This window comes from Calonectris borealis, chromosome 1 (genome assembly GCF_964195595.1).
Source record: "Calonectris borealis chromosome 1, bCalBor7.hap1.2, whole genome shotgun sequence".
Classification (NCBI taxonomy): Eukaryota; Metazoa; Chordata; class Aves; order Procellariiformes; family Procellariidae; genus Calonectris; species Calonectris borealis.
The window spans coordinates 209,514,474-209,529,974 of record NC_134312.1 but is presented as its reverse complement, the minus strand read 5'-3'; the positions used below and the strand labels follow the sequence as shown (position 1 = coordinate 209,529,974).

Below are 15,501 nucleotides of genomic sequence, written 5' to 3'. Positions count from 1 at the left end.
GGTGGGAATAATTGCATTACTGGGATATTAAATTAAAAATGTAATAAAAATTCTTTGTTAGACCCAGGATGCACTCCTGACCAAAAGGATTTTCTTTACTATTGCACTTCGTGCAGTAGCGGGCAAAATTACAGCCTCTGCTGAGCGTGTTGGAGAAGCATAAAAGGTCTGGCAAGTCTGCTGGCCGAGTCGATATATGTTGTGTACTGAGCCACCGTATGAGCTCTTCACTTCCCTACTCCATGAATTTCAACATATGCTTTGCTGTGTTGGAGACCTCCCGGGTGAATGCTTGGCAGCTCTGAGCACGTGTCACGGGAAAGTTCTGTGTCTTTTGCCAGCGCTCAGAGCTGGCGGGTGTATGGCAGTGCTTCCCACGGGAGGAAGAGTCAGCGATAAATATTGTCGTTTAATCCTGTCTTGTTTTATTGCCTTTTTTATTTCTAACGTTGATCCCTAGACTTAGAATCTATGTTGAATACTTCAGTCTTCTAACATCTGACTGTGGTCCACCATCATTAAATCAACTTCAGTCGAAAATGTAGGCTTTCAGAAGCAGACTTTTCATTTCGGTCTTGTTCATACATTGCCCCATAGAGCTCTGACCCATCTGGAGCATTCCGTTTCATCTCCTCTTAGTATAAAATGTTAATTGAAGTTAAACAATAGGCAATAATAATAATGACTAAATCCATGTTCCTTTTATACTTGGTGGTAGAAGGATTTTTTTTATTTTTTTACCAAATCAATATTTCTCCAGTTTTCTGCAGTGAATAAATGTAACAGAATATGTTACAGAGTGAGAACCCAGAACTTAATCAGCTGAAACAAACACAAAACGTGAAAAGAAAGAGATTCAAAGGCCTTGTCTTACAAATTATTGACAACTAGTAACTTAGGTACAGAAAATTGGTTTTTAAAGTCACTTTAAAGTTATGTAGGTTTAAAATATCAGATAACAAACAGAACATATCTATTCTGCTATTTTATAAGGCAGAGTGAATAAAATGTTTTGTATTTGAATTGAGCATTTTCATTTCGCTTAAAGTCATTGAGACTATAAAAATATATAAAACATTACTGTAAATTTTTGAACTATAGATGTCACTGTTCAGTCATAAAATGAAGCACTGAAACAGCCTTATTTATTCATGCTGTGATTTCTACCTACAGTATTTCTAGATCAGCTACTTTGCCAACTAACAATAAATCTTCCGTAGGGATGGCATCAAAATGCAATGCCTGGTGCAGTCACAGTTTTGTAATTCTTTAGACCCAGATCTCTACAGGTCCAGAAAGTTGTTCGCATTGTCTGAGTGAGATATGTATAAGACACCAAAAAATAATCCCATCTCGCTGGTGCTGACCAAACATGCTTTCTAGGAAATCCCAAAGTCAAATCTTTTCTCTTCTTAACTCTGCAACCTTGAAAACAGCAGTGCTTCTATCTCCCTTCTTGTAACAGGACAACGAAAAAGCATGTTATTTGAGTATCTATTTCATTTATCTTCAATTAAATAGGATTGGACTCTTGACTGAATACGCCAGCAAGTCTGGTTCCAAGTTTGTTCTCTAAAGCCTGTCCTCATGGAAGAATTCAATTAGAGTAACTGAACAAGGCGAATTGAACCGGATAGGACATAAAAGATGCGAGAGTCTTAATGCAGAATTGCTTTTGCCTCCTGCCTCCACTGGGCTTTTATGTATTGTTTCCGTGAAATTCTTTTCCGTGCAACTGTACTGGAAATTCCTGCCTTGTTTCCTAGGACAGTGGCTTTTAAAATATGTTTTGGGTTGGTTTTTTTCAGATGTATAGCTATAGAAAGTTTTTAAAAATATGTTTAAAAAGCTCACCACTGAGGGATGATATTTCAGCTACATCAGCTTGATCTCCAATAATCTTGACACTGAATTGAGTTGCATTCCAGCTCTAACTCCAGCAGTATTAATGGCAGGAAGGTTCCTTGTTCCAGTTGCTTAATACGTTATATTCAGTAAGTATGTGAATCCCATAATTGGAGCTTGAACCTTGCCTACACATCTGTTTAGGGCATTTGGACTGTGTAAGTAGTTTCTTAAAAAATCAGCCAAAGTTTTTTATGGATGTCCAGGAAAATTTTGCTACTTCAACATCTCTAATCTAGGAGTCTTTCCATCCCAGGGACTGCCTCAGCCATCAATAGCTTTCACAACCTACATGTTCCATGCTCTTTTTGAATGAAAAAGCACTCAGATTTCAATATCCAGTTCACAATATAAAGAGACACGTTGTCTCACTGGAATTCTTTATGACCGTCAATAAATTTTTTATTAATGGCATTGTGCCATATGAAATCACAAGGAGAGGGAGGAAAAAAAAAGAGGTTGTCATTTGATACTTGGCAGAGTGAACTGATGGTTTCAAGAACTGGTTTTGACTCTGATGTTGCTCCTCTGTCGACAAGAAATGTGGAACTTTGATCGCCTACAGGGTCCCCCCCTGCTTGAGTGGAGTTACGTCTGATGTATTTCAGCCAGTGATTAATCGGTCTCTTAATAGCACACACCGCACATAATCAGCTCTGATTAGGGCTGGCGTTGCCCAGGTCAGCTGGTATTATGAAGTTTATAGTTCATGCCTGGGTGATGCACTTTATGGAAGTGGTAAGTATCACTATCAAGTGTTTTATTACTGTCACATCCCTACTGTGTTGTCCTTGTGAAAGGCAGATGTGGAAAAGATCTCAGCTCATGTATTTGTTCTTCAGTGAAACCCATAAAAGCGTGTGGGCTGCCGCTGTGTATCTGTATTTTCAAAAATATTGGGAAATGCATCCTTGATCTAGAATATTTCTTGTGACCAAAGTTATTCATGGACGACATTTATTCTTATCTGAATCATGACGATCAGGATGGTCTGGGCTGCAGCAGTTCCTCTGGTCCCTGGTTGTAGACATGAGCTCCAATTGTCCAGACATCCTAGATAAAAAAACTCTCGACTGGCATTAATGTGGACCACAGACATACCAGAATGAGTATAAACATCCCTTTTCCCCCATAGTACAATATATTTTTTGGAGTAAAGTAGCCAAATGGATCCCCTTGCTTCTAGACAGATAGAGTGGTAGGCTTCTGATTTATTTTTCTGTGTCCCTCGCCTCCCAGGCTATCAGTGCAATTGCCTCTCCCAGTTTACGGGAAGGAATTGTGAGTCGGAGATCACAGCCTGCTTCCCAAATCCCTGCCGGAACGGAGGCTCATGCGATCCCATCGGCAACGCTTTCATCTGCAACTGCAAAAATGGCCTGACAGGAGTAACGTAAGTGACCCTCTCCAGGTGGGCAACGGGAGCTTTTCAGTTCAGCGGTGGCAGGCTTTTTGATCAGGCATTTTGTACCTAAAAGCTATGATTCACCTAGCAAAAAATAACCCAAAACTTAGTGCTTATTTCAAGCCTAAACTAATGACAGCTGAGAAATGCTTTTCTGAACTTGGCCTCCTAAATTATTGTTTCAGTATCTTATCTCCAGACAGTTTTCACTGAGATATGCACACCTAAGTGTTAGAGGCTTTTTGAGCAATCCAATAAAGCCTGTGGAAGCTGCTATGTAATCTTTTTTTTGAAAATGGATCAATTATTTAGTCACCTTAGCCTTGACATAAAAGCCTAATTTATTGCATTCATTTTTTAAAATCACAGCCTTGATCATATACTTGATGGAGAAGCAGAAAATCCCCTGACCTGCCCATCAACATGCTTTTTTGTCATCTAGTTTGTCTACTGTTTGCACTTTTTGTTCTGCCTTTTTTTTAATCACCTCTTCTTCTTTCCAATTCTCCTCTTTCTTTAAGGTTTGTATTCTTTTTTCCCCTCGCTTCTCTAATCTTTGCTCATTTTATCTCCAGCCCTAAATAATTTTACACAGTCAGTATATCCTCCTCTTCTCTTAAATAAGTACTCTGATTTGTTTACTTTGTTTTTTCTCAACTACTTTCTCCTTGAATCCTCCTAATATTTTGTATTGAATCCCGTGGGATGGTCCAAAAACAATATAAAAAGCCTGAGATTCTCTGTTACATTCAGTGAGCCTCATTAGGGTCAAGGAACCTTTTCCCATCGGATGCATTAAACTCTTATTTCCTTCTTGATGTTTCCATTTTATTGTCTTAAAAAGCCATGGAATAGCTGTAGAAGAAATTAAATACCATTAAATAATGTGATAATAGTAAGATCATTTGCCAAGCACCAGCAAAGTTTAACTGTAATGGTACCACTTGGACAAGATAAGTCATCATGTACAAGCTGGGCTGTTTGTTCTCCAAACTCCAAACTCTCATTTTCTTCTTTTAAGGTGTGAAGAAGACATCAACGAGTGTGAAAGAGAAGAATGTGAAAATGGTGGCTCCTGTGTCAACATATTTGGTTCATTTCTGTGTAACTGCACCCCTGGCTATGTGGGGCAATATTGTGGTCTTCGCCCCGTGGTGGTTCCCAACATACAAGCTGGGCATTCATACGTCGGCAAGGAGGAGCTGATAGGAATAGCCGTGGTCCTGTTTGTCATATTTGTGTTGATCATCCTCTTCATCATCTTTCGTAAGAAAGTATTCAGGAAGAACTATTCCCGCAACAACATCACGCTCGTACAGGATCCGGCTACTGCCGCCCTGCTCAACAAGAGCAACGGCATCCAGTTCAAGAACATCAGGAACAGCGGAGACAGCAGAAATATCTACCAAGAGGTTGGGCCTCCACAGGTCCCGGTGAGGCCGATGGCCTATACCCCGTGCTTCCAGAGCGACTCAAGGAATAACCTGGACAAGATAGTGGATGGGCTTGGTGTGGAGCACCAGGAGATGACGACATTTCATCCCGAGTCCCCTCGAATACTGACGGCCAGGCGGGGGGTGGTGGTGTGCAGCGTAGCTCCAAACCTGCCCGCCGTGTCTCCCTGTCGCTCTGACTGCGACTCCATCAGGAAGAGCCCGTGGGATGCCGGGACAGAAAGTAAGTAGTGCTGCTTGCTGCTCTCGCTCTTCCTTGCCGTAGGTAAGGGTTGCCTTCAGTGGCACAGGTACTCCTAATGCTCCAACCTCATACACTTACAATTGTTACATTTCTCCAAGAAGTGATTTGGTTTAATTTTGAAAGGTTATAATTAAACTAGGCGTACAAGACCTCTACTTCTATGCATTAAGTATGACTAAACGCATTTATTTCACTTGTTCAGAAAGCACATATGAGTAAGTGCCCTGAGCGTTAGTTCTTCAAATGATACAGTGCAATAATCCTTCTACTGGAAAAAATAATTTGGGACAGAATTTTCAAATATAAACTCTGCTAGGTTTGGGCAGTTTGTCTCCTGAGGGACTTAAAAACATTTAAACCTTCTGCAAGAAGCAATCGTCTTTTACAACAGGGACAAATGAACTAATATTCACTACTTCCAGTGTCTATGAAATGAAGCAGAAAATCATGCACTACTTAAAGGATCACCTTTTCAGCCCATTGCATTCCCATCTGCTTTCAGTGTCAGAGTGATCACAAAATTTCCGATCCCCACACTTACCCTGTTTGTGCTCTGATGGTTTCTCACCTGATAACACAGTGCCCCTTCCATTCCTGAACAAGTTGCTGGAGATGCACCAAACTTCACGTGTTCCGTCATAGCAGGAAATACCAGTTTGCTGGGACAGAGTTACGGCCCTACGTTGTCTATCCTCGCAAGTCAGAACATGTCATATGGACTGGGAGATGTTTGCTTTAGCATACGGGGGTTTTTAATGATGTTTTCTCTTTTTAGTAGTTTTCCCTAATGCATCTTCAACCCCACTGCAACACAGCCTCAACCAAAACTGTCAAATAAAACTCCATGATCCAGAAGCTTTCATAGTCCTGTAGTTTTAGGCAGCAGGAATTGAGGAAAAGAGAGAGGAATCTGGCACTGCCTCATACCTACACATTTTCATCTAAGGCAGCACATTGGCTAAGGTCTTCTAGTGAAAAACAGGAATTAATTTTAATTTCTTTGGGCTGTATTTCACAGTTGTGCTGTGGTTGACCTTTTTAATCATTAAATACAGTTTTGCTGATTGAAAGCATCAGCATGCCAGCCCCTGTACGTGCTCTGTTCTGTATTCTCTTGGGTGTTTCTGCCGCAGACGCTGCTGGTATCTGTATGAATTTCTGCACAGCATGAGGCCACGCCATGGAGACAGACCTCAGCTGTCAAGGAGTGGGAAGCAGTGCAGGTTCGTTACTGCAGCACTCGCTCCGTCTACTACCTACCCTGCTTCTCAGCAGGAGCAAATCAGCCCATACGGGACGGAGGTGCCCCATGCTGGGTAGAAATATCTACAGCTAGCAGGTGGAGAGCTATAGTTACGTGTTTGCAGCACCTGAGCTTGTTCATTCATAATTAGCTCAGGTATCTAACTCGGTGCTTACCATGGAGGATAACTTTTTGTGTTCCTTATTATCACTTATAAAATGTATAGTTGAATGTGTTTATTCATGTGTGTTTAATTACATGAGAATTTATACCACAGGCTGCAGCTACATTTCTAAACTGTAGAAGAGTTGTCAAGACTGAATGTCCCTGATGAAAAGCAATGTAAATTGAAGCATAATCTATTATATGTCAGTAGTGGAGCCGTTAAAATCTGATCCAAGGGCCACTGATATGAATAAAAGGATGCACGATAACTTTATTGAGCATTGAATGAGCCATTAATGAGGCTCTCATATTAGGAAATGAACAATAAAGATAAATGTAACTGTAATCTCTTGTATAAGATGTTTATACCACATTTTTTAAGTCATTGTTTTCTTTGCTGCTGAGACTACATGGCATCTCAAAAGGTGATACTGAATATACATGTTTCTTCCTTGATTACAGTTGTGACAGCCACTTGAAAGTCTCTTAGGGCTTCAAGCACTTCAAAAGTATAGGTATCTTCATCAGCTGCCTTCTTGACCAATAGGTCATTTTTTCTGTCTGAAGGAAATAATTTTATTCTGACAAAAATAATAGAAGGCTACTTATTGGCAGGATTTAAATGACTCTGTGGTATAAATAGACAAATGTGCATACCTAGAGAGTACCATTTTGCTTTGTTTTTGCTGTCAATGAAGGTAAAGGGGTTGATGACGCTGAAGAAGTGACCTGTTTTGCAGGAAGTAATAAAGGCAGCAACTCCGAAGTACAGTCCCTCAGCTCCTTCCAGTCTGATTCTGGTGATGATAATGGTAAGAAATGGTTTTATCTTTATTATGCTGGGGACAAAGCTGTTTAACTCTCTTTCTAATATTATTAAAAACATTTAGGTGACATCTAGAAAACCCTTTAATGATGCTAGAAGTCAGAAAGTCCTGGGTTCAAACCCTCACTTTGTGTCCATTTTTTAAATTATAGGAACGTAATTCAAATCTTGATGCTTGGAGCTGTTGTATCAGTACGAAGCTTTACAGTGAATTAGAGGTGTGATACAGCTGTCACATTGTCAAGATATAAGTTGACTAATAGGTTGCAAGTGAAACTGTAGAGTTTCTATCATTTTCCCTCTTGGAAGAGGATGACTTCCATGTTTCATCAGTCAAATTAAAGGGAATTTGTGTGCCGTTTGCCAGGTCTCATTCATGGTCCCAGCAAAGCTCTGGTGGTGCTCAGCAGCAACAATGAGCGGATGAGCCAGTCCCTGGTGGCTTGGCCTCTCCCTGGCGATCACAGCTCAGCGAACAACAGAGCACCGTTAAATCCTTGCTCGGTGCGTCTTCGTTGCCCGCTCTCACGTCCTACCTCATTATCTCAGTGGGTGACATGGGCAGAGCCATACACAGCCTGAAAGAGGCCTACAAAGTCAGAGCAAACCTTTGTTCCTGCGGCCCGTGTATGTTGAGCGGTGGGTCTGAGAAAAGGCAAGGTGTTTCTGCCAGGGAGGGAGATGGATGTCAGGGAAGCCTCATTCAGGTACACAGAAAAAGATTAGCACAAAAAAATTGCACTTAGTTTCCTCAGCCGCCAGTTAATGAACTGTCTGGAGACTCAGTTCCTCAGTCACGTCATGCAGCTCTTCCCTAGGTACTCCTAAATGTTGGAAAAAGCACTTAAAGAGAAGTGCACTTGCAGTTCCTTTTGGTTCAGCTGTGGCTGAAGCATCGTGAGTATTTTTGTCAAGCCTCTCAGTGTTTTTCTGCCCCTGCCCCCCCAAAAAAACCCTTTAGTGTTTTTTAGAATAATTATTAGAATTATTATTATTTTAATAATGTATGTTTATATTATAATTACCTTTAGAATAATTATTCAGGTGGTCATTTATTGTATGTGATTACGTTTTATATCTCCCAAATTCTAATTAGGCTTTTCAAGCATCTGATCCTGCCCCCATTTAAATCAGTGACACGGTACCCACTGAAGCTGGACTGGACCTTCTGGGCCTGCTCATTTTTCATGAAAAAAACAGCCTTTAGAGATAACAATTCTAGTTCAGGGTCTGAACAAATCCATATCTTCAGGGAGAATTAGGGAAGAAACTTAAATCATCTGAGTCGTTTTGCAGAGGTCAATGCAAGACGGCATGCTCTGGTTTTCTTGCAGCAGCAGGGAGGGTTTGCAGCGAAAGAGCTTAAAATATAAATACAGGCATAAGTAAGCATAGACATGCTCATATACATGTACATAGGGGCTAATGGATATCCCTCTTGAAGCCATAAATCCTTCCCCTTCCTGTCATTTTAATTTCTTGTGCTTCACATCCCTGCAAAGGTTAAAAGGTTGTCAGTGAAACCAGAACGAATGCGATTCAGCATCCACACTCTTTGGGGAGACAGGACGGGCTGCTCCTGCTCCAAACTCCGTCCTCCGAAGCGCAGAGCAATGCTGCAGGGCTGGGGACAGGCTTGTGTCACGCTGCTGTACAAATGACTGTGCCGACCCTGTCTTGTGAAACTGGTTAATCGCTTCCGACTGGGGAAACCTGTTTTGTACCTGAGAAGCTCTGGGATGCATCCCGCTGGAGGTGTGAACAGCCCTACGGGGTTTGTGTCAGGTGCGGGCAGCCTCCACCCACCCTCTCCACGGTGCTTGGAGCCTTCTCTTGCTGGGTCAAGTAGGGGTTGTCGCACCGTGCAAACTCTTTTTGGGTGTGATTTTGAGCCTACTTTTATTTTTTCCACCTTATTTCTACTGCATTTAAATTGCTCAGCTCCCCTAGTCTTGCTGAGAGTAGTTAGCAGTATTTTTTGTGATCAAAAAGCAAAAATTTTTCTTAGCCACAAATTTAAAAAAAAAAGTTGCCCACTTTCAGCAACAATATTTTGAGAAGTTATTTCAAAGGCAAGTTACAGGTTTCCATGGTAAGCTATTTTGAACAGGGTGGGGACGTGACAAAAGCGTATTTTTAGGTTGCTGTCCAATGGATGGTTTTGCTGGGAAGTCCAAGGAACTGCTATTGATGACACCAATGTTCTGCCCCCAAGCAATGCTGGAATTTGGGTATTGCCTTGCACTGAGCTGCCTGGGGTAGAAGTTTCCCTCCCTTCCGTGAACATGCTCTGCTCAGCTCCCAGCAGAGCCAACCCTTAGTTGCAATGAAGACTGTGCTGGCCCTGATTTTTGACCTTCTGTTTTTCACTCTCGGTTGTTCTCCTGTTACAGTTTACGGCTGCCCTCCACCTCTTTTCCCAGCTACGCAGCAGCTAATTACATGTCGTCACTTATTTTTCCATAATGTTTATTATGCATTAGCCAATACAAATCTCCCTTGTATAATTACCAATGCTGTTGATGGCATGAACATGCTGAACTTAGACATGGAACATGGTTTCTTTGGTTTATAAAGGCTCTTTTTGTCAAGCCTTCACAAGGACTGAGGAAATTGGATGAGATCCTTGATCCCATGCCCAAAATTTAACAAAGATGTCAAAATAGTCAACATATATTTAAATGGCACTATTACTGTTAACATGTTTCTTGTGACTTTTGGCCATGTGAAGCAAAAAAGTATGTCTTGCCCAACATTTCTGGTCCCCTTCTTAGCCTGCTCCAAAGCCTGCTGTCTTTCTCATAATTAAAGACAAAGGAAAAGGGATGGATCCAGTACCCACTGGACCGGAGCTTTCCTCTGGTTTTGGTGGGGTTTATTTCAGGTCCTCAAAGGCAGGGGTGTTAGTTGGTCCAAAATGCAGATCATCTAGAGGACCACACATTGTAGGCCTGTTGGACTCCATGTGAAACAATTGCGCAGTCTATATTAATTATTTCAAGGGAAAAGTACATTTTGGTAGAACACCCACAGAGAACACACAAAGCATTTGTGAAAATATTCTGTCAAACACAGATCAAAATTTGAACCAAACCTACTTGGATGTGTCCTCCTAATTTTAGCAGTCCTGCTTAATGTCCCAGAGGTGTTACATGGCACGGCACAAACAGTAAATAAGTAAAACATTCCTCTTAGGAAATAGATTGAGCTTAGCACCGTTTCAGATGGTGTGATGGTCTAAAAGATAATGATCCCTTGGAGTGCCTGGCACCATCTCTGGAGACCTTTAAGCAAGAATGAATTAGAAATTAGTGTCAGGTAGACAAGATAATGCTTTGGTTAATTGAATCAGCTGGCCAGTCTGCTTGAATTTATGAGGTGATACACATCATCCCATATGCCTTTCTGGAAATGCTGGTTTGGAATTCATCACGACTCTGAAAACATATGGGATTATCTGAAATGAAATGTCCTGCAACCCACTGCATAAATCATGAATTGGTCAGCAGCCTTTTTTTTTCCAATGTCAGTTCTGTCTGTTTGAGAGAATTTATTGTGGTAACATATGATCTGTGTTTTAAATACTAACCTGAAGCTGTCCTTCCCCTCCCTTTATTTTCTGCTTTCCCTCCCCTGCAAGCTTCCATAGTGACTGTCATACAGCTTGTCAACAATGTAGTTGACACTATAGAAAATGAAGGTATTTAAATTTTTTTCTTTCTTGTTATGCAACAATGCTTCCTGTTTTCATTGTGAAACATTCCAGCAGAACCTCACTAATCTACACTGACCAGCAAACCCGTAGCAGGGATGGGGATTTGCAGATCAGCATGTTCACCAGCAAACACGAGAACACCAGAGTGGTATACCACAAAATATCTGTGGGTAGTTTGAGGTGGTAGAAAAGGCGTCAAGGCCTTCATCTTCTGTTCAAGTCAATGTTTTTGCTTGCTTATTCCCATTGCCTTCAGAGAGAATAGGATTAGGTTGCTAAGGGAGCCAAATCATTAAGGTTATCCTGGCTGGGAAGCAGCAGAAGACACAGGAAGGCTGTAAAGTATCCCAGGCTGCAGTAAAGCTGGGCTATGCACTCCAACGGGACCATGTAGAGAGGAGCAAAGTGGTGGTAGGCAGGTGGCTGGTTTCTCCCAGGTAACACAGTGTCAGATAGAAGACGTGTGGACACAATGCCATGGATGCCACGTAGCAAGGCAGCCTGCCTGCCACTGCCTTTCCCCTGGGGTTGATGTGCCCATTGAACAGAGCATGGCAGTTGGGTCCGAGGACCCAACACTCAGCTCTGCCACTGACCTCCTGGGTAACCTCAGGCACATCATGTTACAAGTGGATTGGTTTCCCTACCTGTAAAACAGGAATATCACTATTTTCCTCTTCCATAAAACACTGAGGAAATGTGATGTATCATAGATAAACATTACTTTAATTTATTTATACAACACTTATCCTTGGGAAAATGTCAACTCAACATTAGCTCAAGTTATCCACAAGTCCAAAATTTCATCTGTCTTTAGCAAGTGTAAGCGAGGTTTTGCAGACTTCAGCTAATCCAGTCTACATAATGCTTAAAGATGATCAAGTAAATTATTTTGTGAGACGACTGATTTTTTTCTTGAGCCAGTGTCATGGTAATTTTGAAAAGCACTTTTATTCCTAGCTAGTGATGGCACTTCAGTGTTTGTCTATAGTATATTTACTGGTTTCCTGAAGTGTAAGACTGCCATTCTTCTCACTATCAAATAAAATGAACTAGCCAAGGTTAATTCAAAAAGAAAGTCCCACTCAAAAAGTAAGAAAATAACCTTGGAAAGAAAGCACAGACACTGTCAATGGCCTTGCCTTCCTAAAGGAAAGCTTAAGCAAAGACATTGGCTCCCCATCATGCTTTACAGGTCAGAAAAAGCAAGTCTGGCAGCAGTTTCAAGAGGCTGTCACTGAAAATGCTTTGCCCTCTTCCCAGTTCCTTATATGAGACCTGAACCTTGCATGCTCTGCCGCGGAGCCGGTGAAAGCGGTGAATCGTTAGCTGCACTGGAGCTCCCAATGCATGGCGGGCAGAATCGCTGCCGCGGAGCCGCGGCAGGACGGGGCTCCTTCCCCAGGGAGCTGCCGGGGGTTGTGCAAGTCAGCAAGTTAGTGAGGTTCTCCTGGATCCTGAAACCACACAGCTTGGAGGGACCGGACGCATCTCGGGTGCAATGTCATTACTCTGACCAAAAGACAGCAAAATCCACTTTACAAAAAAGAGAGACGTGAAGAAGAAGAGTGGTTAGGGCCGGTTCAGACTGCTGCTAAACCTGCAGTAGCCCCAACCCTCCACACCCCAGGTGACGCAGAGCAGGTAGAAAGCTACTGTCTGGCTAATGAGCTAACGAAGAAATCACCATCACCACGTACGCCATGTGGTGACAGGCAAGGGCAAGAGTGGTGTTAATAAAGGGCAAGAGTGGTGTTAATAGATGGAGGCCTGGAGAATAGTCTTCTCAGCCCTCGTCTGTAGCTGAGCCCCAGAGGTTAAGTACTGTAATGCCATAAAGGTCTATTCATCTGGCCAGACCTCCTCCAGCAATGCAGTCCAGAGACCTTGCCCAGTGACTTCTTGCATGAAGCCCAATAACATGTGGCTGAACAAGAGCATCTCATCTAGAAAACGCTGCAGCTTATTCCCCGCTCTTGTCTCACATAAAACCTCTTCCCTTGCTCTCTCCCCCACCCCTGCACCCTCTCCATACTGGAATGCCTCCCTCCCCACCGGCTAGCATGGCAGTGCAGGTGGGAGGTGGGTATGGGGTTGCGGGGCATTGTAGCTGACGGCCCCATTAAATGGCTTTGTATTCTATTCTATTCAGGTTCTTATACCGTGCCCATCACCATGGTATCTGAGCCCAGGTGGGCCCAGATTTGTTTGAACCGGCCCTGAGAATGGTAGATTCTTATTTTTCTGTTTCAAAGTGAACAAGTGAGAGAGAAATGTACTTTGCAATTATAAACCGTAGAGATGGTCGATAGCCCTTTTTGTACTAAGAATTCCATCTCTAATGTAATTTCTATCTGTTCAGTGAGGGTAAATCACTAAGATATGAGAGAAAAGGAATATAATACACGACATAATCATTTCTTTATGTATGTCTGCATTTGACTGGGCAAGCTTATCTTGTACGCTAAAATAAAGAACAATTAAAAATCCTATTAAAATGACACCGAGGCAGCTGTACTTTAGAAATATGCATGCAGAGTCTTGTATTTTCACGTGTAATACTATGCTGGTAACAAGCTCCGAGTTACCAGTTTTTACTTTTCACTTTGTATCTGACAGTGTCTGTTATGGATCAAGGACAGAACTACAACAGAGGTGATTTTTCTGAGACACTTTCTTCCTGTTGGACTGGGCTGGGGTGGGCAGGGCACCAACTTGATCTGTTTTTTTCTTGAACTGCTTCACGTGTTCCCTTTTGTTTGAATTCTGTTGGGTTCAAATGCTGCATGAGAATGGCCGGCCACTTTTTTTATTTCAGGATCCAGTTTTCAGTCGATCAGATTATTTGCTTGCACACTTTCTTTCTTGAAACGAAGTCATTGGAGGTGGAAGGGGAGACTAGATGTGATACCATAAGCATGCTGACTTCATTTATAGATTGTTCTCAAATAACTGTGAAAAGCATTAACTCAGAGATTTTTGTCATTTTGATTTCTTGGACTCATAGTTTCTAATACAACCTAGTAGCATCCTAAAAAGCGAAATGCCTGAGAATGCCCGTATTCTGTTTCTTTGCTCGTTTGCATTAGCATCACAATACAATTTTGTTCTCCTCCCCTGCCCCTGCGGTCAGAGCATGGCTGACCCGTGTCAATGGCGCATGCTGTGATTTGAACATGCTGTGAGGACTAAGAGTGCATGCAGGACGCTTTCTTTTCATTAGCGGTCCCATCCTAATGGAGTGCTGCGGTTCTCTTCCCTGCTGCAGCGTATCATTGGGATACCTCTGACTGGATGCCAAGTGCTCGCTTGTCCGACATTGAGGAAGTGCCCAACTTTGAGTCGGCAGATGGAGGCTCGGCTCATCATGGCAGTACCAGAGAGCTGGAGACAGATTACTACCTTGGTGGCTACGACATTGACAGCGACTACCCTCCCCCTCACGAAGAGGAGTTTTTAAGCCAGGACCAGTTACCACCTCCTCTTCCAGAGGATTATCCGGACCAATATGAAACCCTCCCACCCTCGCAGCCGGTCTCAATGGCAAGTACGCTCAGCCCCGACTGCAGGCGGCGGCCGCACTTCCACCCTAGCCAATACCTCCCTCCTCACCAGTTCCCCAACGAGACGGACACCGCAGGGTCTCAGACGGGGACCGAATTTAGTACTTTTGCCGTTGGCCCAAGCCAGAACACAGAAAACGTTAGTGCAGGTAAGATGCCCTTATCCTTGCACAACTCTCTAGATGCCTCCTCCTCTGGCATCTCAGCCAGCTGCGGCTTTGATGACTCTGAAGTAGCCATGAGTGACTATGAAAGCGTGGAGGAACTCAACCTAGAAAATGTTCACATTCCGTTTGTGGAGACCCAGCATCAGACACAAGTGTAAAGGAAGCTCCCTTCTTCTTCTTCTTCCTCTTCTTCTTCTTCTTCTTTTTCTTTTTTTGTCATTTGGTCCAATTAATAGTATAAATATTGAGAAGAAATTTTGCTGAAGGTGTATCTATATATATTGGGCAAGGCAAAAATACAGTATAACCCATTATTAACTTGTTCAGAAATGATACTGTATGTGCAGACACGAAGAGACCAATTGTGATAAGTATTATACATCACAAAATTGTTACAGACAATCTGGAGAGTATGTACCTTCTATTTATTACCAAGAGTAAAACTCAACTTTTGAGGCAGGGGGAAACAATAATTGCTAAATAATTTCTTTCTCTCCCCCAAAGTTTGATTTTTTTTTTTTTTGGTATTGTATTATTAAAAGTGTTACAGTGTTATGATCTCCCCACAGTATTAAGGAACTGGTATGGATCATTCCAAGATGCACTGTTGCATGAAATTTTATGTCAGCAAAAGAGTGAAAGCAATTGATCTCTGAGGCTGCTGTGTACAACACGTCAGATGCCTGAAAAAACAGCATTTACAAATTGACCTATCAAAGACAAGTACCCAGTCATTTTCCATAAATATTTATCTATAGTTTTGTTTGTTACATAGCATTTCATTCTACTTTGTGTGCATATAGAGCAACATATA

General features: G+C 42.2%; 1 protein-coding gene across 1 annotated transcript in view; it reads left to right on the top strand.

The window, feature by feature from the left end:
• FAT3 (FAT atypical cadherin 3) overlaps window positions 1–14,958 on the top strand; it is a 355,517-nt gene extending 340,559 nt beyond the window's left edge. Inside the window, exons 24-29 of the mRNA XM_075140169.1 lie at window positions 3,145–3,298; window positions 4,332–4,987; window positions 7,115–7,228; window positions 10,883–10,942; window positions 13,577–13,612; window positions 14,226–14,958. Coding sequence (XP_074996270.1) covers window positions 3,145–3,298; window positions 4,332–4,987; window positions 7,115–7,228; window positions 10,883–10,942; window positions 13,577–13,612; window positions 14,226–14,845 — 1,640 coding nt within the window. The 3' untranslated portion in view covers window positions 14,846–14,958. The remainder of the gene's footprint in view (window positions 1–3,144; window positions 3,299–4,331; window positions 4,988–7,114; window positions 7,229–10,882; window positions 10,943–13,576; window positions 13,613–14,225) is intronic.
• The last annotated feature ends 543 nt before the right edge of the window (window positions 14,959–15,501 follow it).